Source organism: Eutrigla gurnardus (genome assembly GCF_963514095.1).
Source record: "Eutrigla gurnardus genome assembly, chromosome: 11".
Lineage (NCBI taxonomy): Eukaryota > Metazoa > Chordata > Actinopteri > Perciformes > Triglidae > Eutrigla > Eutrigla gurnardus.
This window is the reverse complement of record NC_139925.1, coordinates 16,741,704-16,765,152: the sequence shown is the minus strand read 5'-3', so window position 1 is coordinate 16,765,152 and position 23,449 is coordinate 16,741,704. Positions and strand designations below refer to the sequence as shown.

Genomic DNA, 23,449 nt, shown 5'->3' with positions numbered 1-23,449 from the left:
TTGTCAATCGCGGTATTTTATTTTGAAAATTGCTTTTATTTTGAAAATTGACCGGATTGTCTCGTGTTACTTTATGTGATTTCCTGCCAGAATTGACGCGTTCGCTCGCGGCACGCGCAAAAAATAGAGCAGACGCCAAAACGATCGCTTCACGGCGCGGGACGGCCGCGCCTATTCACGGTGCTCCGTGTTTGGTGTGAACTACACTATCGCTTAACAAGGGCGTCAAAAGGAAGCAGGCTCAGCTACGCGCCTATTCGCGGCGCTTCCGCGGCCGGTGTGAACGCTGTAGTCACTCCGGTCGCCATATTGTAATGGTTTGGTCTAGTGCGGCCCCCGTCCGTACAGCGCGAATCACACGAGGGTGTCGGTCACAGCGCCCCCACTGGCCAGGGGCTTGAATCGATTCAGAAGATGGCTGAATCGATATTGAATTGCGGGGAAAAGAATCGCAATGCATTGCTGAATCGATATTTTTACCCATCCCTAAATGAATTGATGATAAAAATTAGTAAGTCGAGTAATTGACTGCACAACCACAATAACTTTCAAGTAGGGATGCTCCGATCGATCAGCCGCCGATCGTTATCGGCCGATATGGACCCTAAACAGGTTGATCGGTGGGCCCTCAAAGTGCAGATCAGAAAAGTCGATCGAATATTTATATATATATTTTTTTTTACCCGAGATGGTTTTGTTTTGTTTTCCGCGCGTGACGGAAATTACCTGCCACTGTTTTGCCGCTCTGTTTTATGAGGCTGGCAGCATGAGTTCTCCGGTCTGGAATTTTTTCACAGTTTCCGAAAAAAAACTTGCTGTTCGCAAGACATGCAACGCCGAAATTCCAAGAGGCGGAAATCAACAACGACAATTTAATACAACTAACCTCATCCGACATTTGAGAATGCGCCACACAACAGAAGACGGCGAGTATGAGAAACATATCCCAAAGACACCCGTCACTCAGCTAATTTCGCTATTGCTCTTGACGGGGCTTGTAATGTTTACACAAACAAAAAGTTGATTGTGGTAGATAAAGATCTTGATTGTATTTATTTTTTACTAAGTACAAATGGTTTTACCACTTTAAGTGGTGCACAAGGCTAGATTGTAAATACAAGACATTGAGAATTATTACTATTAATATTCTCCCATCCATTCTGTGATCGGTGATCGGTATCGGCAGATTTATGATTCCTGTGATCGGATCGGCCCCCAAAAATGCTGATCGGACCATCCCTTGTTTCAAGTACTCCATCTATATGATGTAAATCTTTCTGGGTTTATTTATTGTTCCAAAACTTGAAAATTGTTGTCACAGCAGGAACCTGATTAACGTTTTATTCTCTGATCCTGAACCAAAAAGAATGATTCTTCAATGTGAGGATTAATTGCTTGTCTCCATTTAATATCAATATCAATAGAATAAGATCTTTGGGTTTGGACATCAAAACGTCACATGGTCTCTGAAAACCACAACGGACAATCCATAAGTGAAATACGCAGCTACAATCAGTCCTTTAACCTGATCGTTTTAGTGCTCCGTCCTCACTTTCTCTCTCCATCTCTTCTAGGAGGTTCTGCTGCCTCATCCAACCTCTGTAAAACTAATTAGGCAGCAGCTCAAACTGCAGAGTGTTCAGATTGGCCTGAACAGGTCGTTGGGAGAGTGTTGTCAGAGAAGGGAATGAAAAGTCAAACAACGGCTTTGTTAAAGGAGAAATCCGGTCAATTTGATCCCATTTCCGTTGTTCCCAGGGTCATCCTGACTTATTAGAAGCAAAAAACCAGACAAAAATTGACGTTGCCTAGCCCGAGATCTATACCTGCCTGGCAGCCTTCCAGACTCGCTCCAATGCTAACCCATTGGGGCAACTTTTATCTGCTTTCCTGGGCCTCAGAAAACAATTCCAAGACCTATGCAACACAGGTTGGGTCTGTACGAGACACAACGGCGCTCGTTTAGCTCAAATAGTGTGGCAAAACGACCTAAACATGTGTGTTTTAGCATGAAGTTACTCACCTCAAATCACTCCGTAGACATTGGCTTGAAAACAGCTCCAGAGTGAGGACGTCGGGAGACGGGAACTTGCGCGAGATTTTTGGCTCCCGGCTACTGTTTAGCTGTAAGCAGTCGTTGCTATGTTGTAACATAGTCATACATATGGACATAATGGCTCCATGGATTTATTACGGACATGACGACTGCACTGCTCGATCATTTCTTTATGGATACAAAATCAAAACTAAGAGGAAAACGTTTTCGTTTCTGCAGTGACTGGGAGGGACGAGCGCCCGGCACGTTACTAGCTGAAGCTATCGTTGCCATGTTGTAACATAGTCATACATATGGACATAACGGCTTCATGGATTTATTACGGACATGAGGACTGCACTGCTCGAACATTTCTTTATGGATACAAAATCAAAACTACGAGGAAAACGTTTTCGTTTCTGCGGTGACTGGGATGGACGAGCGCCCGGCACATTACTAGCTGAAGCTATCGTTGCTATGTTGTAACATCGTCATACATATGGACATAACAGCTTCATGGATTTATTACGGACAGGACGACTGCACAGCTCGATCGTTTCTTTATGGATACAAAATCAAAACTACGTGGAAAACATTTTCATTTCTGCGGTGACTGGGAGGGACGACAGGCGCTCGGCTATCTACTGCTAATGTCTACAGGGTGATTTGAGGTGAGTAACTCCATGCAAAAACACACATATTTATGTCGTTTTGCCACACTATTTGAGCTAAACGAGCGCCGTTGTGTCTCGTACGGACCCAACCTGTGTTGCATAGGTCTTGGAATTGTTTTCTGGGGCCCAGGAAAGCAGATACAAGTTGCCCCAATGGGTTAGCATTGGAGCGAGTCTGGAAGGCTGCCAGGCAGGTACAGATCTCGGGCTAGGCAACGTAAATTTTTGTCTGGTTTTTTGCTTCTAATAAGTCGGGATGACCCTGGGGACAATGGAAATGGGGTCAAAAATGACCAGATTTCTCCTTTAAAGTCCCAGCTACTGGGCTGATAGAAACTCTCAAACTCTTGCATCTATCAGGAGAGAAACCGACAAATCGGAGCCTTTTTGAAAACATGCAAATGGAAAATACTTCCTGCTGCAAATTAGCACAGTCTTCATAAACACTCACATATCTTAGATGTTCACATATCTTATTTATGATAACTCCAGCTTACATGTTTTTTTTTTTTTTTTTCTTACTTGGGTGGATATGAACATGAACATCTGAAGAACCAAGCAGCTTTCATAAATCAGTTTTTTTTTAAATCTTTTAAAAGCTGCTTGTTCTTGTTGATTCCTCGACATCTGAGATTGTAGAATCTTGATGTGAGTTTTAGTTGCAGCATCTTAACAGCATTCAACACGGGGATGATTTACAAAGCTTAAAGTGTGAAAGGAAGAAACTGTTGTGTGTTTGACCCCCACTGAGGTTAAATCTCTTCACCCTGAAGGACCCCAGCTATTTAAACACGTGAGTGAAAAGAAGCAGAATCACAAATAGACAGTTCAAACATGCCATGCTTCACTGATATAGTGGTGTGTGTGTGTGTGTGTGTGTGTGTGTGTGTGTGTGTGTGTGTGTGTGTGTGTGTGTGTGTGTGTGTGTGTGTGTGTGTGTAGCCCTGTTGCTTTAAAACTACCTTCCCATTCAACAAAACCACCTTGTGAATTACGTTTAGAGGGAAAGGTACTTTGTCGAGGATTACGTTTGCTTCCATATATCACAAAAAGTCAGGTCAGGGTGGTGGAGGGGCCAAAGAACACCCAGGAGAGAAGACTTCTGTCCCATATGAAACAAGTGCTAAATTAACAGCGTTTCAAACTGCGACCAAAAATATGTTTCCCTATAAAACCTAATTGAGGGAGCAGTTTAGTCGTATGAAAATGTAATTTTGTAGGAGGCAGCTGTTGGTGTTTGTGTCTTTTAGTATCCAACATCAAATGTTTCAGACAGAAGAGTTGTCATGCAGAAAAGCACTGTAGTATCAAGTATAATTAACTCTGATCATCGACCAAAATCATCCCAAGATCATTTAAGTCCATGCTTCATTTAAGAATAAAATGTCACTGAAAACTAACCGGATCGAAGGCACACATCTCAACAAAAACCGAGAGCCTTGATTCAGACTTTCAGGTGTGAAAAGGCTCTGAATGCATCCGTTTCCAGGACTTCTTCTCCATGACACTCAGAATAACTGGAAGTTTGAACTCCTACAGTTCTATGACAACTGAGCAACTTCATCTGCTGATGGAGACCGTATGATACGGTCGAAAGCTGCAGAAAAAGACAGTAAGTGAACCGTGGGACTTGATTTGATGAAATCTGCAGGGTTTAGTTGAAGGTGATGGTCGTCTCCATTAAGTGTCTCTAACATGTGGCTGAAACTTCTTCACTGGGAAAAAACTCCTCTTCTTCTTCTTCTTCTTCATGGTCACTCCTCCTCCTCCTCCTCCTCCTCCTATCTGCTGGACATTTTCCAGAACATTCCTCCCTCTCTCCTCTTCCTTCCTTCCTTCCTTCCTTCCTTCCTGGGAATGTTTCTCAGCTGGTATGTCAATCTCATGTCCTCCTTTCTCTCTCTCTCACTTTTGCTTTTCTTTTATCTCTGCACCTCCTGGACCTTTACCGCTCTGTCTCAGATTCTTCCTCTATCATAACTATACTGGTTGCTCCTCCTCCCACATAAACCTACCATCATCCTCTTTTCTCCTCTTCTTCACCAATGTTAATGTGGGCACCTGATTTAGTTTGAGATCTCCTTGTATCTTTGCTCCCATCAATCCACTACCCACTTTCCTCCTCCCTCTGGACCTCCTCCCTCCTGGCTTTCCTCTCCCACACACGTATCCCTCCTTCCTTCCTCCTCTCCCTTCATCCATCACTTTCTCCTTTCCCTCGCCTCCCTCTTCATCCTCGGGGCCTCATGATGAAGTTCTCCTCCTCCTTTCAGCCACACTCTTTCAGCTTAAAGTTTAAGCCTCAAATCCACGAAAGGATGGATGACGAAGGCGGAGGTATAAACCAAGCTGTCTGCTTTCGCAGTAAAATCCCAGAGTCATTTCCAGCAACTCAGTTTTTGTTTTTCCATCTTTATTTGATTTTCAAACAAGGCTTTGATTGATTTCCATTGAAGTAAGACGTTTAAACCGTGTTTCATGTCAGTTAAGGAAATTCAAGTAGAAAGAGGAAAAGTTCATGAAAAGGGTGATGAAAGAGAGGGTACAAGGATGGAAGGAGACTGAGGAGGTGAGGAAAAACGTGGACGTTTAAGAGACAAGGGGAGGCAAATGAAGTGGAGGGTAAATAAAAGGAGAGAAGTCAAATATTAAAGTAAAAACGAGGAGTGGGGTGTAAAGTAAGTAGAGGAAGTAAAGGTGACTGAGGAAGGAAGGATGGAGGGATGAAGGTAAAGAGAAATAGAGGTGTGAGGGTCTGCAGTTGGAGAGGAGGATGAGTAAAAGGACGACACGACACCAACCAATGCCCTCGTTTCTGAAAATACATCTCACAGCTCTCCGTCTTAAAGGGACAACACACCAAATATTCATACATGTTTGTAAATGTAGTCTTCATCATTAACCCCTAGTCTTTAACCACTTGTCAATCAAACAAATGTACTTTCTTTGGATTGTGTAAGAACTTGAATGCTATTCAGTAACAATCATATTTTGCCTTTTATCTAATAAGATAAATAATTAATGAATTGTGTGTTCTCCCCCACAAAAGATATCTTCTTGCTTCCTCCTCTTTGCTGACGATAACAACAAACAAAAATAAATTGAACCACCCGTGTTCACACTAAGACCACAAGCCGGGATGAGGGTTGTAAGTAGACCTTCCTTCCTTTTAAGCGGTCATATAAGAGAAGCCTGGCTCAAAGATGTGGAAGTTGAAAACACATTAACCCTAACCCTGTTACATTATGTTGCTTCTTCAATGCAGAACAGCCGGACTGCATTACTCCCAAACACAAGTCACAAGATAGCCGCGCCCTGAAGCATACCCTGTTTTATCATCCGTTTTATTACAACTAGGACCATAATTTAAGAAATGAATATCAAGCTGTATTGAAGAAGTCTTGACACCATAAATCCCCATGTTTACCAAGGTAATAAAGTAAGAAGTTAGGTAATTTGCTAAGAAACTTCTACAGAATCTGACTTCTTTTTGCAACCATTCGCCCCCTCATGGCCATTAGAAAGAATGCAAGTTTTAGGCATCACTTTCCAGACCATAAGTTTTCTTCTGACCTATATTTATTCTGAAAACCTTTCAGTTTATGAAAAATAATTAAAATCAGAATCTCAAAAACAAACAAATCCAATTCAGTATTCAGAGTATCTGGTCTCTGGCATTGCAATCATTATTATCAATTAATTTGTGTAATTTAAGGAATTGTTTGCCTCATATGTGAGGATCTGCTATTTTTCTCGACAGCTTTGGGTTCATAGCTGAAGCTCCACTAAAGATATCTTTGATGACAACATGACAGGACTCAATTTGCTTCGTGGTTCCCTTGGCTGTTACAAGGACATTGACTCAGTTTGTTCACAGAGGTGGATCAAAGACATTCTTAAAAGGTTCATTTTCTTTCTTTTATAGCATTTCTGATCACATGACTGCAGCTCCCGAGAATGAAACCAGATCACCGTCTCGTTCTCTCTCAGCAAAACAATCACAGAAGATTTAACAGTCGAAAGAACAACCAAAACGAGACACAGAAAAAGAGAATCACTGTGAGGACGAAAGACTTTGTGGTAGAAGAGAGAGACATGATTTCAACAATGGTTTCAGCCAATCAGGAAACTAACAGAAAAATAGTGGTAGTAGAATGAATCATGCAATTTACTGCACTTCAACAACAACCAACAGGTTTAGGTATAGTTCAACCCAAGTGCAGTAAAACTAGAGATCTGGAACAACTGGATCAAATTCCAATGACCATACCATTTCTTAGCTTTTGGGACCATTTATTTTGTATGTACATGTACAGATTTATCCACAGGCTGTATCTTCAATGAGGATTTTGTTATGTAATCTTCACAAATCTGAAAGCCTCGTCTCATTCACAGAGCTGACGCCATGTGACAGTCCGATATTAGCCTGCTATTAAAATGATGAAGCTGAAAGCTCGGGACTCTGCCGCCTGCTATTTGAGACGCTGCAGCAGAGCCGATGATTTACCGCTCGCATTTCTCTCTGCATCACGCCAGCTGAGCCGCGCCTAACCTGCTTCATCATCAACAACGCTGAGGTTTTAGTGACGGAAAGAAAACAAAAGTCCGACGAGAGCCAAAATGCACCCAGCAGCGTTGCAGGAGCAACAATTCCCTTAAAACCTCCCTACAGATAATTTATGAGAAAAACACCAAACCTGCTGATGAAGACAGGCAGACTTACTGACTGGACATGATTTGATCAATCAATTCACTTAATTGTATTGGCAATTGGACGCTACAAATAGAACAACACCTAAAAACATTCAGAGGAAACAGGTCCAGGAAAATGCTTTTCAAATATGCTGCCTATGGCATTTTGTGTTCCTCTGAATCAAAACCACATTTCCCATAAACCCCACTGCACCCTGTTCTTTGCCATCCGTTTCTGGCGTTGTTCCATTTCATTTAAAGACCCTGTAAACACAAACAGCTCGACTCTGTTCTGACCACATCAGCGAACGCCACAAAAATAAACTAAACCGTGTTAGAAAAGTACAGGATTTAAAGACAGTTTCCGCTTTGTTCCATAGAGCAAAAAGTTTGTGCAGCATGTTAGAATAAGGCAAAACATAGGCTCAAGTTTGCTTAATGTTTGTATCCAAAACACAAATTCAGTCATGTTGAAAGATAAAAATGTAGATTTTTTAGTGAACCAAACAATTCCGTCTGCTTCATTAGGAGTATAAAAGCTGAACTGTTGAGAACTCTAATGTACATAATATAAAGCCCTTGGTGTCTCCAGGGGGAGCTGTGTGAAGCCTGATAAATGTCCTCAAGTGATGTCACTTGAGTCAACGTTGTTTGGGCCTGAAGACTGAAGAAGAAGTTTGAAATATCAAAAAATCTGGAGGCGTTAGGAAGCAGTGACCTCATCAGACCTCAGATTTTGGATAAAACATTGAATCCCTGAACGCCTCCCGTCAGGTGCAAGGTTTACAATCCGACCATTTCACTGCAAACATAAATTAAGTAACATTTTTAACCAGCCAAAGGAATAATATGTAAAAAAAACATTCAAAAAGGATTAAACTTTATGAGTTAAATGTAGTTTTACTGCAGTGTGCTGTGAAAGCAGCGGGAGTCGTGGAACCTGAGAACAACCCGACACCTTACTGTGATATTTTAAAAGGCTCCAGTCAACAAGTTGCCAAATGTTCCCCAGTTGCTGCATCAAAGAAAATCAGGAGGGCGGTGGGGGAGGAGGGGGAGAAACGATGAGAAGGGAAAACGTGAGGTGAGAAAGAGGATAGACAGAAGACAAGTCGAGGAGAAAGCAGAGGAATCTGGAGGAGGATAGGAAGCAACAGCGTGAGGAAAAGGAAAAGGAGTGCAGGGAGGAGGAAGGTGGAAAATGGGGAGAAAACAGGGTGGAAAGAAAAAATTAGATGACAGATGGAAGGAACAGGAGGAATATTAGGAGGAGGAAAAGGGGGAGGAGGGAGGGGAAAAGAAAAGGAGAAGGGGAGGGAGGAGAGAAAGCAGCAGTCGAGCCTGTCTCTGATTACATAATTGCGCTACAGGATTTGAAACAAGGTCTGCGCAAAAAAAAAAAATGCTTCAAAAAGCAGCGGCGTTTATAGTATCGCAGAACTACTACAGTGACCTTAAAATACATTTAAAATCTGCCAAATCACTGCAGTACTAGTACTAATGTACTTGTACAGGAGATAAAAGATATACAAACTACCAAAAACTGCACAAAGATCACAATAATCATATTTATAACCACAGGAAGAGTCTCAAATTAGTCTTGGATCCTTCAACATGACCAAAGAATTAAGATACATTACAGGAGCTGGATAAACGTGGCATCCAATGGCACAAATGCACTTTGAGGTCATCACAGGAGTGTTACAGTACAAGAGACAGCAAATACACCATAAAGTACAGAGAATGTCACTGCAGAGACTTAAGAGTCCCTGTAGCAAGACTAGAGCATTATGGGAATATTCTAGGGTTTTTGCTCTGGGGCCTGAGGTCAGCAGAGGCGACCACGCCTGCACCTCCATCTCCAACATCAACATCATCATCCCAAAAAAACTCCATCAGTTCAGAATGGAGGTAGAACATAGAAAGCTGCAGAATGCAGAGAAAGCTGTGGAGTTCATGAAAACAACAACAACCTGGAGCAGCTGTGGCGCACTAAAACCAACCACACACACACACACACACACAGACACACAAACACACACACACACACACACACACACACACACACACACACACACACACACACACACCACACCACACAACACAACACAAGTTCAACAACACGATGGAGAAGCGCGGAGGGGGGGCAAGGAGACGCAGCCGGGAGAAAAGGGTCGCTGCCCGGCGTCTCTTTGCTCGAACAACCGACTGCTGCACCGCAACGACGATGGGTTTAATTGGATGTTTTGAACAATTAACCGGGGAGCAGCCGCCGCTATCCGGCCGCGGTGTCGGAGCGAATGCACGCACATCCCCGCTACAAACAGCCGACGTGGTAGATGTGGATGCTTCCCCAGCCGCGGTCACAATGAAACAAATCCGTGCAGAGGACTGGGGGGGTTGAAGGGGCAACAAGACAAACAGACCGGCTCAGCTCCGGCTCCGGTTCGGGTTCACACTCACCTGTAGGCCGAGAGAAGCGCAGTGGAGTCCCGCTCGGAGTGAAGGACGGACGCCTGACGAACTGCTGAGAGCTCGGAGTGAAAACAACGCAGGAGAAGCAAATCCACCAATCCTCCTCCTCCTCCCCTTTCTCTCCCTCGCCCCCCCTGCTCCGCTTTCTCTCTGCACGGCCCGGACTGCAGCGCTCAGTGCGCTCGGTTCTTACACCCGGTAGCACCAGTGGGGCGGCGCTACAGCTTGGACTGGTTCTCACTTACCTCTCTATGTTGAAACTATCATTCAAAAATCAGATAATAATCGCAATGAAAAGGCCTTAGAATGAAACGGGTTCAGAAAATGGTCATTGATTCATATTGTGTTCATTGGATCTTAAATTATCAACAAACAATTTCATCACAAGACAAAACCTCTCGCGACCCTGAATACAGGATAAGCGGTAGACAATGGATGGATGGATGGACAAAACCTCTTTGGATCCACTGTTACTCCACATTTTATCATTATTGTTCTAGTGCATGTTAAAACACATTACACATTTAAAATGATGTAATATGGATAATAGGGTTATTGTGTAGCTGTTTTTTTAATATATATAAACAAAAATGGAATTAATTGATTTCAAATGTATGAATATGAGTATTTCTACATTCAACAGCCCAACAATTTTGATTGATATATCACTTTTTGATACTTTTGAACTGTTTGCATTTAATTGTGTGTATTTCTTTGCTTGTGTGTAAAAGCTATTTGAGGTGAATTTATATGGAATATGTTTTGTAATTTAACCTCAGAAGGAAACATTTTAACACAAGTTTAACAGGCAAGGATTTTCCTTACTTTTTGTTTTTTATTTAATCTATTTTACTTCTATGAATGCACTTTGCTGCTTTTTGCACTTCTCCTGCATTTTGTAATTACAGTACTTCTGTGCAGTGTGCAATGACGATACCATTCAATCTAATTTATCTCTGTTCTAAAAACGAATTAGAAATCTTTGTGCAATTTCTTATATTATGTCCAACTGCATGGTGCATACATGCAAAATAAAACTTTACCGTTTCTCTTCACTCTAGACTAAACGAATAAGGGTAAAAGTGACAATGCATTTTTAGCATCCCATTGGTTGGCCTGGACGGTCTCCACCCCTCCAGGCTGCATCGGGAATGATATGAAGCGCTGCCAGCTCCCCGAGTCTGAGTGAGGGGCGGAGTTTGAGGCAGCAGAGCGGAGGAGGGAGAGTCTGCAGAGAGTGCATGATGCCAAACAGACTGAAAAGTTTGGGATGTGAGTGTGATCAAACAGAATTAACACAGAAAGGAAATATCATGTGCTGTTAGTAAACTCAACGTATCCTCATATCAGAACTGTGGTGTTAGAATGTTTGATTCTTCCCAGACACATTTCCCATCAGGCCCTCTGTTTTAGGATGCTATTTAAAATTCACTGCTCATATCTCCACATTTCATCCATCACATCCTCCCTACGTCCAGCAGACAGCTGAGAGACCCTGAGGCTCTCCTTCCAAGCGCTTGTCTTTATAAACCTCCCACACGATGAATCACCAGACATGAGCTCCATTTGTCTATTTTCAGTCTCACATCGTTACCTTACCTTATATTGTCTGTAGGGCAAAAGGAGTGTGATAGCAATAACACCCTGGACCTTATTGACCCAGACTTCCAAGTTAAATTTGGTCTAAATTTGGCTGAGAGATAAAGTTGTGCGATGTGCATGTCCTCTGTTTTGAGATGACTGTGTTAGATTATGTGTCCATAGTCTTTCACTCTTGCCATGACTCAGCAATAGAAGCATAATACCTGATGGTCTCCTAAGTTTACCATATTTCTTGTAACTGCCGCAGTTCCTGTTCAAACTTATTTGAACATAATTAGCATAAGGCCAAAACAAAGAGTTTCTTCCTCAACCATTTTTTCACCATCTCATTTGATTGTATTGCATCTTTTTAAAAAATGAATCTTTGAATTAATTTTCAACCAGAAAGTGTTGTACAACAAAGTCAGGTCATGTTTTGAAATACATCAGAAACAAACTCATTTACAGTCTCATCCACCCCAACTGTAACTGCAATTGTTATATGTGGAAGAAAAGAGAAGAATTAAGAATAAGTGAATAAAATGCAGTTAATGCAATTAAAACTGAAGGAATAATAACTACAATAATAGGGTGGGAATTGTTTCAGAGTCTCCAAATTTTGTAGAATTTCTGATCAGATCCATACACTCCAGTGTAGCAGGTTTTCTCAAGCTTCAGGCAAGACATTATGTACTCAAGCTATTGACAGTGTGTAGGTGGGGCAGCTTCCTTCCGTCTCGTTACAACAGCACGTCTAGCAGCTAGAGTGGCAAAAGCTGGTTAATAAGTTTAGTTACATTCAGATGTGCATTATATAAACTACAAACCAAGATAGCGTTTGAAATTCATCCCTTCAGACTTTAAGTTAAGCTTGGACACAGCCACTATAATAAAACAATAACACTTGATTTGTTTTAACTTCATAAGTAAAGAGAGCATTAATATGATTAGTAAAACCCTTAAATCAAGTTAGAGGAAGGCATTGGTTCAATGAAAGAGACTGTAAATAAAACTTGCACTGACCAAAACTGACATTGTCATGATACTGATGACTTCACACACACACACACTCACACATTTGGAGGTTGGAACGATGCATTCTGGGTATGAAGGACATCCAAGTGTGCTGACATGCAATGCAGCAGTGTGTGTGTGCGTTAACACTGTGTGTGTGGCAGAATGTGATCCGGCCTCGAAGCTCTTTCTGGGCTTGTGATGACACAGACACACACACACACACACACACACACACACACACACACACAGTTTGCTCATTCTGTGTGTGTGCGCAGGGGATTAGCACTCAGATAGGAGACACCACGTAGAAATGTCTAGCAGACCGAAGCCATATTTGTTTTGAAGGAGAGGATGGTGTGGAGAAGGTCAAAGGTCATGGAGCTATTTCCCATCATGCAGCAGCTGCATGAGAGCAGAGGGGAAGTCACTCCCCGTTGGCTACCTGCTGCACTTCAATTCACTTCTGTCATTTTATTCTGCATGTAAAAAGTCATTTCAATGATTGTGTTTGACTGTTGGTCTTGTTTGTCTTAAATGTTTTTGTGTATAAGAGTTCCTGCTAAAAAGAAACGTCTTATTCACGCTACATGTCTCTCAGGGATACTTAGAACTTTCATGTACATTTTTAATGTGTTAATGTGTTCTTTAAACCCCCAAATAATGTATGTAATAAAAGGGGGAGGATGCAACTGAAACCTTGGAAATATGACATTTTGGTCCATTGGTCGAATCCTTTAACACATTTTGTCTAAATTCATTGCAATAATAACTAATCTAAATTGTTTTTAAATAGAGGGCTGGGTGGCATGTTTTTGTCATTGCATGTTCTCCAACATTTCTGTGAAAATAAATAAAATAATAGAACAGAACAGAACAAAGATGTTGCTTGTGTTAAATGTCAGTGTTTCTTTCACAGTCGAGTTGGACTCGACCTCAACATGTTGCCTGGTAACAGCTGCTTGTCAGCACCCACTCAGGTGTGTTTGTGTAATGCAATGAATAAGACTAACTGTGTGGGCAGTTAAAGTGCCAGGCAGATTTTCACAGAGAAAATAGATGGATAGAGGAGATAAAAGGGGGAGGAAGGGAGACTTTAGAAGGGGAGAAAGAGGAGGAGGGAGGAGTTTAGGGAGGAGGAAAGAAGGAAAAGGGAGTTAGGAGAGGAAGAGAGGACACAGAGGAGGAAATGAAGAGGGCAAGAACTTCTCTTGTCTCTCTGTATCTCTCTCACAAACGCTTCCAGACAGAGTGGCGTTTCCATAGTGACCACTATGGGATGCCAAACTGGTTGCTTGGAAAAGGAGAGGCGGAGGAGGAGGAGGAGGAGGAGGAAGAGGAGGAGGAGGAAGAAGAGGTCGAGGCCGGTGGATTTTTTTCCAGTTTCTCCACAGTGATTAAAGTGTGCGGGTGGGCTCTCTCTCTCATTCTCTCCCTCATGGCAACAGTATGAGTGTGGGGGTGGATGTGTTATTATTGTTGCTTTATTATTTGCACCAGATATTTTGCCGTGAACGGAAAGTGTGAGAAGTGCTGTCGGAGGAGGTGGATTAGATGATTTATATTCGGGAGTGTTTATGGACAAAAAGCAGGCTGGGAAAAGACACAATTGTGTCAGATATCAGACCTGTAAGGACCTCACAGCAGCGTGTGCTTTTAATAAATGTAAAAGAGAAAGATTTCCAGATACTCTCACGAGATAACATTGATTTAAAACAATGAGGAAATTTCTCTTTGCTCAAGTATGTCCACTAAAATGTAACCCTGTACCCAAAGCAGAATTTCCTGAGTTGAAAAGAATGTGCTTGTGTGTGCCGAAGCTTCAAAAGGAACATCATAGACCATTTCATGGCAGACATTTTTGTTTTGTTATAAAGCCCTGGGGGGAACTAATAAAACTAACAAAGGCTCCACTCATTTAAGTGTCCAATATTCAGTGATTGTAGATTCAACTGTATTAGGTGCTTCTGTTATTTCGTCTATCCTTTGTCTATAATATTATTGACAAATATTCATATATAGAGGAATAAAGTGAGGGAGTTACTTGTTCTTGTTATTCTCCTTGGAGACACTGCCTGTATATTATATTCTTCCATTACAGCCCGCACACACACACACACACACACACACACACACACACACACTGAAGGGTCACCAGCATCTTATGTAAGTACATCATGACATTAAGATCCCATTCAAACGCACACTAACAACTAACTACTCACACCTCCTTCTCTTCCTGATTGTGTGTGTGTGAGTTTGAGTAATGTCTCAGCGGGGTTGGCATGACGACAGAGCGTCCACTTCTAACAGTGTATCCAGGGAGAGTTGGTCTTTAAGCACATACAATCAAAGTTGATCTTCAGCATGTTTTTTTAATCTATTTAAGAGCAGATATAAGAAAAAAATACATTTAAAAATCATTCTGATGGTTTTTCCCCACGTCATTTGCTAAAACAGTTTTGCTTACTCGACTTTTCTCTCTCTCTCTCTCTCTCTCTCTCTCTCACACACACACACACACACACACACACACACACACACACACAGAGTCACTGCAGTGAACAGGAGCTCTGTTCCTGCTGTGTCAGGGTTTTTGTGCTGCCAGCTGATCAGGGATTCTCTGGCTGTGATTTAATTGGATCAGGTGGCAGGTAATCGCGTCACGTGATTCGTTATGTAACGACAATGCGGTGGGTGTGTTTGTTTACAACGTACAGTGACATAGGCTACTATATATAGACACACAGTAGATTTCATGGATTTTAATCAGCAAACCTAAGAAGAATTACAAACGATGTTATTTGCTAGGAATGAAACATTGCAATGATTTAAAGAATCATTTCAATTATTTCTTTTTCTAACCCTGACTTGGTCCTAAAATGCAGAGAGTTTAAAGATATTCTTGAGAGAAAATGACATGAAATGAAAGTAACTTCTTAACTGTTTAGGAAGATTGTTTTCCATCATGATTAAACGTAACCGTTTCGGTAGAATGCTTTCCATTTCAAGCTAACTTAACTTAACTTAACAACGCAGAATACTTTCCAAAACATGTTTTAAGCAGTGTTTACATCATATCGTCACTTTATTGTTACTGCTAGTGTTGGATACATTACAACAAGGTTATATTTTATTTTATCATGAATAAAATATAACCATATATGTATTTATCTGACATAACAATTTCAGCTTGTTCTTGAGTTCTTGAGTGTACTTGAGTCCTAAAAACAAACTCCAGCTCCATCATCCAAAGTATTCACAGGAGCATGGACCTAGAATCTAAACTCAAATCACTACAGGTAGCTATGACAACATTCTAGCTCTTACATAGTTTTGAATACTAGCGGCTCTGAGTTGTTTTTTTTTTTTTTGCCCTCATGAGGGAAGAGCAGCTCTTTGGGGTACGTTTGATGAGTTGATCAGAAGCGAGTCTTGAAGCCGGAGAGATCCAGCTTGTCGATGGATCTCTGGTTGGTGAAAGAGGCTTTGGTGATGCGACTGCTTGGACTTCCTTCTTTCCTCAACCACACCTTCCTGTGGAGAATACAGGTAGAGAAGAAAGAGCAGTAAGACAGTAACTGAGATTATAGACTTGTAAACATTGCCTTCAGGTTACATTTATGAGGTAAGCCATTATTAGGGTAAGAGTATTTACAATGAAAAGTATCGCAATATCAGTTACATTCTCAAAATCATCATCAATCACAGTGCTGCAAAAACGAGGTACGCTTGACTATGTGGGAAGGAATACAGCGGATCGAAAGACTGACGTTATTGTGGGACACAAATGTAGACAATTAAAAACAAACCATCCACAACCAGCCTCTCAGGGGTCAAGTCAGTATTTGGACAACCAGGGGCATGATGGGAAAAAATACAAACATTCCTGCAGCTATATTTAACCCTGAGAATCATAGTGCGTTCTGCAGTAGAACGACTCAGTTTTACCACCGACTGATGATTGTGATGCTTCTGATGGTTTGTGCATAGATTATAAGAGATTTCATGGGATCAGGGTCACATCCGTGTAGTCCAGAGAGAGAGAGAGAGAGAGAGAGAGAGAGAGAGAGAGAGAGAGAGAGAGAGAGGGAGAGAGAGAGAGAGAGAGAGAGAGAGAGAGAGAGAGAGAGAGATCTACCAAAAGAAGAAGAGGGGGTGGTGGAGAGAGATACCAGCTGTCCTACTTTTTATTTTTTTTGGCAAAAAACGTCTCCATCTACAATCGACTGATCTGCTCTGTGACCCACTACTCTACTGTACACACACACACACACACAAAGCTTAGTGTTTTTAAGTCTCCACCAGCTGTATGTTTGTTGGTTTGTAATCTGTTACCATTTTCCTCTAAAACAACACATTGATCCCTGTGATCCACACACAATTGTACTTGTATACTTGTGAGGACCCCCATCGTCACACCTGAAGGGGCAGGAATTCACCTCTCAATGAACGCAATCACTAGTTTTCAAATCTTCTTCAATACAGCATGATGTGCATTAGTTATGCTCCCATTTGGAGTAAGAAAGATGATTAAGCAGGGTATGCTTTTTAGGGTGTGGTTTTCATTTTCACTTCATGAAAGTTCATTGTAAGATCCTGGTTGACTTAAAATGTCTTATTCAGCAGCCTGTTGCACTAAGCTCCACCCTCTTCTGGTTGCAAAAAAACAAAAACAAGATGGCAACGAACAGAAACCAAGATGGCGCCTGCCAAAATGCCGAACTCAAGGCTTCCAAACGGCATTTCACAAACCCACAAACCAATGATTGATGTCACGCTGACCACATTCACTTCTTACATACAGTCTATCTGTTTCCAACCAGATTGTTGATTCTTCAGGTGTGTGGGCATCCCAGTGGTTTAGGGGTGAGGACACTGATTATAAACCATATCCACTATCACTAACCAATAAAGCTAAAAATTCACCAAAAGTCCTGAAATAAAAGTCAGGTGTAATGACCTTTACCAGGTAAAATTACCATTACAATAATGTAATGAGCTCTGAGCATCAAACAAACTGTTTCCTGTTCGGGGCGACAGATGCTACTGTTTTCATGTGAATACAGACTTTCAAATATAGACGATTCAATGGAGCCACCCCCCCCCCCCCCCCCCTCTCACACTCTATCTATCTATATTTCTATCACACACACACACACACACACACACACACACACACACACACACACACACACACACACACACACACACACACACACACACACACACACACACTTTCTACCATGCTCAATCCAACTCATGTGAGTGTCAGACACCTGTTATATCTGTTTTTCTCTACCTTTCTTCATCAATTTTTCATCAAAACGTTCTCTCTTTCTTTCTTTCTTTCTTTCTTTCTTTCTTTCTTTCTTTCTTTCTTTCTTTCTGTCTTTTTTTCTTTCTTTCTTCCTTCCTTCCTTCCTTCCTTCCTTCCTTCCTTCCTTCCTTCCTTCCATATTGTTTCGGTGGATCATTTTGTAATCATCATTTTGTTGGTCATCCTGAACACATCTATTGAACGTCTGTCCCCCCAAGGAGAAGAATCCTTCCTTTTTTGATTTTTCTTATCCAATGCAAGGGTCTGAGGACAAGGGTTTGTAAATACCCTTGTCTTGTTTTTTCACACCTCAACTTGGATTAAATCCAGCAAATTTCAAAATAGGGAGTTTTACTTTCAGTTCCTTCTTTGTTTACGCTCAGTATATCATTCTTTTCCGTCCGTTCCCCATGCTTTTAACCTGCTCGGCCCTCTGGGAGTTTACTTTTTCTCAGAGGAATAATAGGAAACCACCCACATGTTCACGTTCCACTATTACTCACAACTATTTCTCATTGCCACTCTCCTGGTTTATCTCCTTCCTTCCTTCCTTTCTCCCTTCACCCTTCCTCTTTTCAGTCTATTTCTTTCCCCCCTCTCTTCTTCCGTCTCTCCTGACGGCTGCTTCCTGTTTCCCAGGCCCTGCAGGAAGTGAGGTCGTGGTGAAAGTGGAGTCCACGGGAAGGATGTGAGAGTGAGGAAAAGATCTCTTAATGGAAGGAAATAGTAGAGAGTGCGAGAGCGAGAGAGAGAGAGAGTGAGAGAGAGAGAGAGAGAGAGAAGGTGTGTGTGGTGTGTTTAATGTCTTCAATAATAGTGAGTGTCAGTTTTCTGTTCCTAGATTCTTGTTTCTCGAGCCAAATATACGTCCAAACACAGAATTGGAAGGAAATGTTTGCAAGGCCGATATTCACAAAGCTGAAAAGAGCAGCTCTGATTCAATAAACTCCACCCGCCTCGTGAAGCAAGCAGATTAATTATATCATTGTTTCTTTGTGTGTGTGGTGAGAGAGCAGCAGATCCCTGGAGGCAGTGATGTCATCTAAAAGAGACGTCCGTCCACACCCTGGTGACATCACTCCCGCCGTCCAGAGAGGACGTGAAAACAAAGTGAGGTCTGGCTTCAGATTCATAGCTGATTATAAGTTATTGCCATTCATTTAGTGAAGAGAAATAAAAGCACAGTGAGGAGGAGAAAGTACAAACATATAGTCAAGTAGAAGTAAGCTACAGATACTCAAAAAGATTCTGGCAAAAGTACTGATTCAAATTCTTTACTCAAGTAAAAGTGATAAAGTACAGGCTCTGAAATTTTCCTAAAAGTATAAAGTAAAACCTATCCCTATGAAGGACGTTTCTACTGGCTGTTTTTTCTTTTCAAGTGTAATTGAATCTCGCGTCATGTTAAATGATAATCGATCATTTCCCTCAAATGCATTAAAACTACAGTAGCGAGTTTGTTTTGAAAATGTGAGGAGAAAGTACAGATATTTGTTTCAAGGAGTTAAAGTAAAAAGTTGTCAGAAATAGTAAAGCTCAAGTACAGATTCCTGAACATTTTACTTAAGTACCGTAATCTTCTCTGTAAGTATTTGGACTGAATAAAAAAAGTGACAAAACACACTTGAACAGGAGGGAAACCTGCATGACTGCAGCGGTCTGACATCAACTGAACTGAAGGACAGACTGGACTGTTATGTTGTGAAGGAAAAGACCGCCATCTAGTGGCCGACAAAACTAAGTGAAGTAGTGAATGTGAAAGCAATGCTCAGCCTATTTATATTCAATTAAATGCACCATCTCATTCTCCCCAGACACAAAAGCATGGAAGTTAACTGACATTTAAACAAAAAAGATGCAACAAAAGATACATAAAGAACACCAATGATGATAAACAATCCAAACAACACAAAAACAATCAACATAGTAACATCAACAAGAACACACAATCCCAACCCCCAAAAGTGTCATCTGCACTAAATTCTAGAAAAAATAAGATAACATTATGTAGCAGAACTGAGTCTACATATCAACTAAAAAATGAAGGAACCTACAATAAAAAATAAGAAAGTACATTTCAAGTAACTTAAAGCAATTTTGATTATAACGGAGAGTTAGAACTCATAGGGTTCAAACAAAAATAAATATGTCTTATTTATTGATATATCATGTTTATGGACTTTTGTTGTTCTGCATTTTAATTACGTTTAATGTTTACTGTGCTGTAATGCAAATGGTCCCTGACAGTGAGCATGTTAAATTTTTTTTCAAGTTGTTGGAAAAATCAAGAAAACCAACATGCTGCCATTGTATTGTTGTGTGGCAGACAGTATCACTTTGTACTCACATCTCCTCCACCCTGTCAGCAGGACCCTGGACCTGTCCCTCCACCGTCCCATGGTGGGTGTTCCTCACCCAGCCAACCAGACCCAGCTGCAGACCCTGCCTCTCCGTGTACTGCAGGCAGCCAGGGAGCAAGGGGTTAATGTCATACATACTCATGCAGACAATAATAAGTGAATAATATCAGAAAAACTCAAAAAGAGATCCACCTCTACCTACTGAAACATTAAAATGCACACATAAATGCATCAATAATTATATTCCAATACTAAAATAGTATTCTGAAATGGGCAATTCTGCATAATGGATCCATTTACCTTTGGTACTTTAGTATATTTTGATACTATTCTAATGTACTTTTACTCATGCAAGATTTTGAATGCAGAGCTTTAACTTGTAACAGAGTATGTCTACACTGTGGCGTTGCTACATTTACAGACAGATCTCAGAACAGCAGATGGTGATGGGAGTAAACAGAGATACTCACCATTCTGAAACAGACTCCTGTTGAAAAAAGAGAGAATAATTAATAGAGCTGATTTATAATAACAGCCTCATTTTAATAATGTATTATGTTACTTTCTATAATGGATATTTGAGCTTTTCTGATTCCCATTTTCTAAAACAAACACCTCAATACATTTATAATGATAATGATAATAATAATCATCCTGAGGCTGCAGGAAGTGAAAGTGCAGTGAGTTCCTGTCCCGCCTGCAGTCGGAGAGCTGTGCTCCGTCCTAAATTAAGCAGCACAAGATCAGTTTACAGCCTCGGCTCACAGAGCAGAGCGGCAAAGAGAAGAGGAAGAGGAGGGAGGGGAATTCAACATACAGACCCTGAACGTTACCGCAGATCTCAAAGTCCACCGACACCAGTTCGGTTCCTGCTGATTCACCTTCAGACATCCTGAGAGAAAAACCAAAACTGTCCCTTTAACAGCCGAGGAGAAGAACTGTTCAGATTAAAGAACGGGCGAATACTCTCTGCGCTCTCACTCGCTCTCTTCACCACGCCGCACCAACATGGTCATGTCTTCCTCAAGAATTTTTAAAGCAAAATCTCTCCATAGAGGACACTCAGTCTGTGCTGATGGTATCTGTAGTCCATTAAAACTACAACAACTGCAAATACTGTGTTGCTATTTATTTCAACAGATATCAGTGTTCTCTCATTGAGCACACATGAACCAGCCAGGCAACCCATTCTGAATAGTGAAGCCAAAGCGGAAGTGCCTTAAACTTGTTTCATGTCGTCTTCAATACAGCATGATGTTCATTTAGTAAATGATGGTCCATTTAGAGTCAAAGAGACGACGAAGCAGGAATGATAGGACATGGCTAGCTGGTGATCAACAACGCTAGCACACTATCAATGCAATTAGCGAGGAGGATTACTTCATAGCTGTAACGTTTACCCTGAATTATGAAGCTCACTTTGTTAGCAGCTTCACACCAGAAGCCAGATGGAGCCAGATGCAGTAAGGTTGGGGTGCTGTTCTGCTGCTTGTGTTTTTTAGATCCACCCGTCGCTCCTCCGCAGTAATATGGTCACTTCCCTTCACTGGTTGCAAAGATTTCAAGATGGTGATGGCCAAAATGCCAAACCCGAGGCTTCAAAACCGTCATCCAAAAACCATTGGCTGACATCACAATACATCCACTTCTTATGTACAATCGACAGTTGTTTGTTGTAAATACAAGACTGAGACTTGTTACAATGTTGAACTTATTAGCAAATAGTTACTTACTTCAGATGTCCAGCAGTTATTGAGCAACATGATCATTTATTAGGCTTGTTTGTGTCCACCTGATGAATAAAAGTGAAATATTCTCTCTGTTTTAACACTGGTCTCCACCAACTTCTGAGGGAAATATCAGTCTCTTTAGCTGCCTGTCTGTTTGCTGAGCAGGTAGTGTACAGTGTTTTTTTTACAGCTTTGTCTCTTAAAGTGATGCAATGAGAACATTGAGACGAAGCCAGAGCAGTGAATTGTGGGCTGGATGGATCAACAATGAGCTGAAACTCACTATAATGTTTCGTAAAGCCAAGGGGTGCTGTAGATTCAGCTGATCATTCACCACACCTTTCACATGAACTATGATGAAAATACAACACTATACTAACAAAATCATTTCTTTTTAAAATTCAAAACAGTTGTCAATATCAGTTTGACAGAAAGTGTGAATTTCATAACGGAATGAAAATGTGAACCAGTTAAAAGTCAGAAATATGTTCAATACTTGAAATGTCCACTAGATGTCAGTCTCACCTCAAATGATCCAGCAGCGGATCTGACTCACACACGCACACGCACAAACGCGCGCGCGCACACACACACACACACACACACACACACACACACACACACACACACACACACACACACTATTATGCAAACGTTTTCTATATATTTCAATATGGTTACAATTAATTTGCCGTCATTCTGAATATATTTTAGTTTTTTAGTTTTCAAAACTACGTATTTGAAATAGGTGCTTGTGTGTGTGTGTGTGTGTGTGTGTGTGTGTGTGTGTGTGTGTGTGTGTGTGTGTGTGTGTGTGTGTGTGTGTGCGCGCACTTGTCTGTGTGGTCTTGATTTCTGCATATATTTTGAGTATTTAGTATATAAGATTTAAGTGGAAAAAAATAAAAGAAAAAAATGGTTTTAGACACCTGCTTCACTTCTGGTCAGGGACCTTTGTTGCAACTGATCCCACCTTTCTATCTCATGGTTCAGGTAGAGAATATATTTGTTTCAATGCTTAATGTGTTATCAGAGTAAATGAAGGCTGGGATCTAATATAAGAAGTCATGTTGAACATATGTCAAATAAATATATGCGTGTGTGTGTGTGTGTGTGTGTGTGTGCGTGTGTGTGTGTGTGTGTGCAGACCATCGAGGAAAATACTCAGTGACCAGAGCACAGTCCATCACGTCCCTCTTTAAGCCCTTTAATACCAAAGAACACACTAATCTCTAAACACACACACTGAGAACATTCAACAATTAGGGCAAACCCCTCCCCGTGCGCACACACACACACACACACACACACACACACACACACACACACACACACACACACACACACACACATTAATGTAAGAGTGGTCTAATCTGTGTGAGTGTCAAAACAAACACCAGGAGCTAAAGAGGCTGTAAATAAAACACACTGCTCACGTTTCTGCAGCGCCGTCTCCATCTGCACATCCCAGCTCACAGTGCGCAGCCTGTTGCGCGCGTTTTGCACGAGCCTCCGCAAGCACGCTCGACACTTGCAACAGCCGCACACACGTGATGGTTGACGTCTGT

The 23,449-nt window shown here is 41.4% G+C and overlaps 2 protein-coding genes across 3 annotated transcripts in view; both read right to left on the bottom strand.

Annotated features, from left to right (window-relative positions):
- The window catches only part of LOC311020475 (spectrin beta chain, non-erythrocytic 1), a 103,882-nt gene extending 93,884 nt beyond the window's left edge, over positions 1–9,998 (bottom strand). The window contains exon 1 of one of the 2 annotated variants that reach the window (XM_084020507.1): positions 9,865–9,998. The gene's annotated coding sequence lies outside the window, so the exon portion shown is untranslated. The remainder of the gene's footprint in view (positions 1–9,864) is intronic. The other variant, XM_084020508.1, reaches the window with a different exon arrangement.
- A 5,237-nt stretch (positions 9,999–15,235) lies between these two features.
- acyp2 (acylphosphatase 2, muscle type) lies at positions 15,236–21,164 on the bottom strand. Its single transcript, XM_084021375.1, has 4 exons — positions 20,973–21,164; positions 20,622–20,638; positions 20,139–20,248; positions 15,236–16,008 (listed from the first exon to the last, which is right to left on the bottom strand). The coding sequence occupies exons 1-4, from the start codon at positions 21,040–21,042 to the stop codon at positions 15,894–15,896; spliced, it is 312 nt and encodes a 103-aa protein (XP_083877501.1). The 5' UTR covers positions 21,043–21,164; the 3' UTR covers positions 15,236–15,893.
- Between the last annotated feature and the right edge of the window lie 2,285 nt (positions 21,165–23,449).

What these genes read in the sequence shown, in the direction of transcription:
- acyp2 (XM_084021375.1), bottom strand. Translation starts at nt 21,042, where the DNA reads ATGTCTGAAGGTGAATCAGCAGGAACCGAACTGGTGTCGGTGGACTTT. An exon ending in GCTGACAGGGTGGAGGAGAT is followed by an intron (nt 16,009 to 20,138) that starts GTGAGTACAAAG and finishes TATTCTCCACAG; the next exon opens with GAAGGTGTGGTTGAGGAAAG.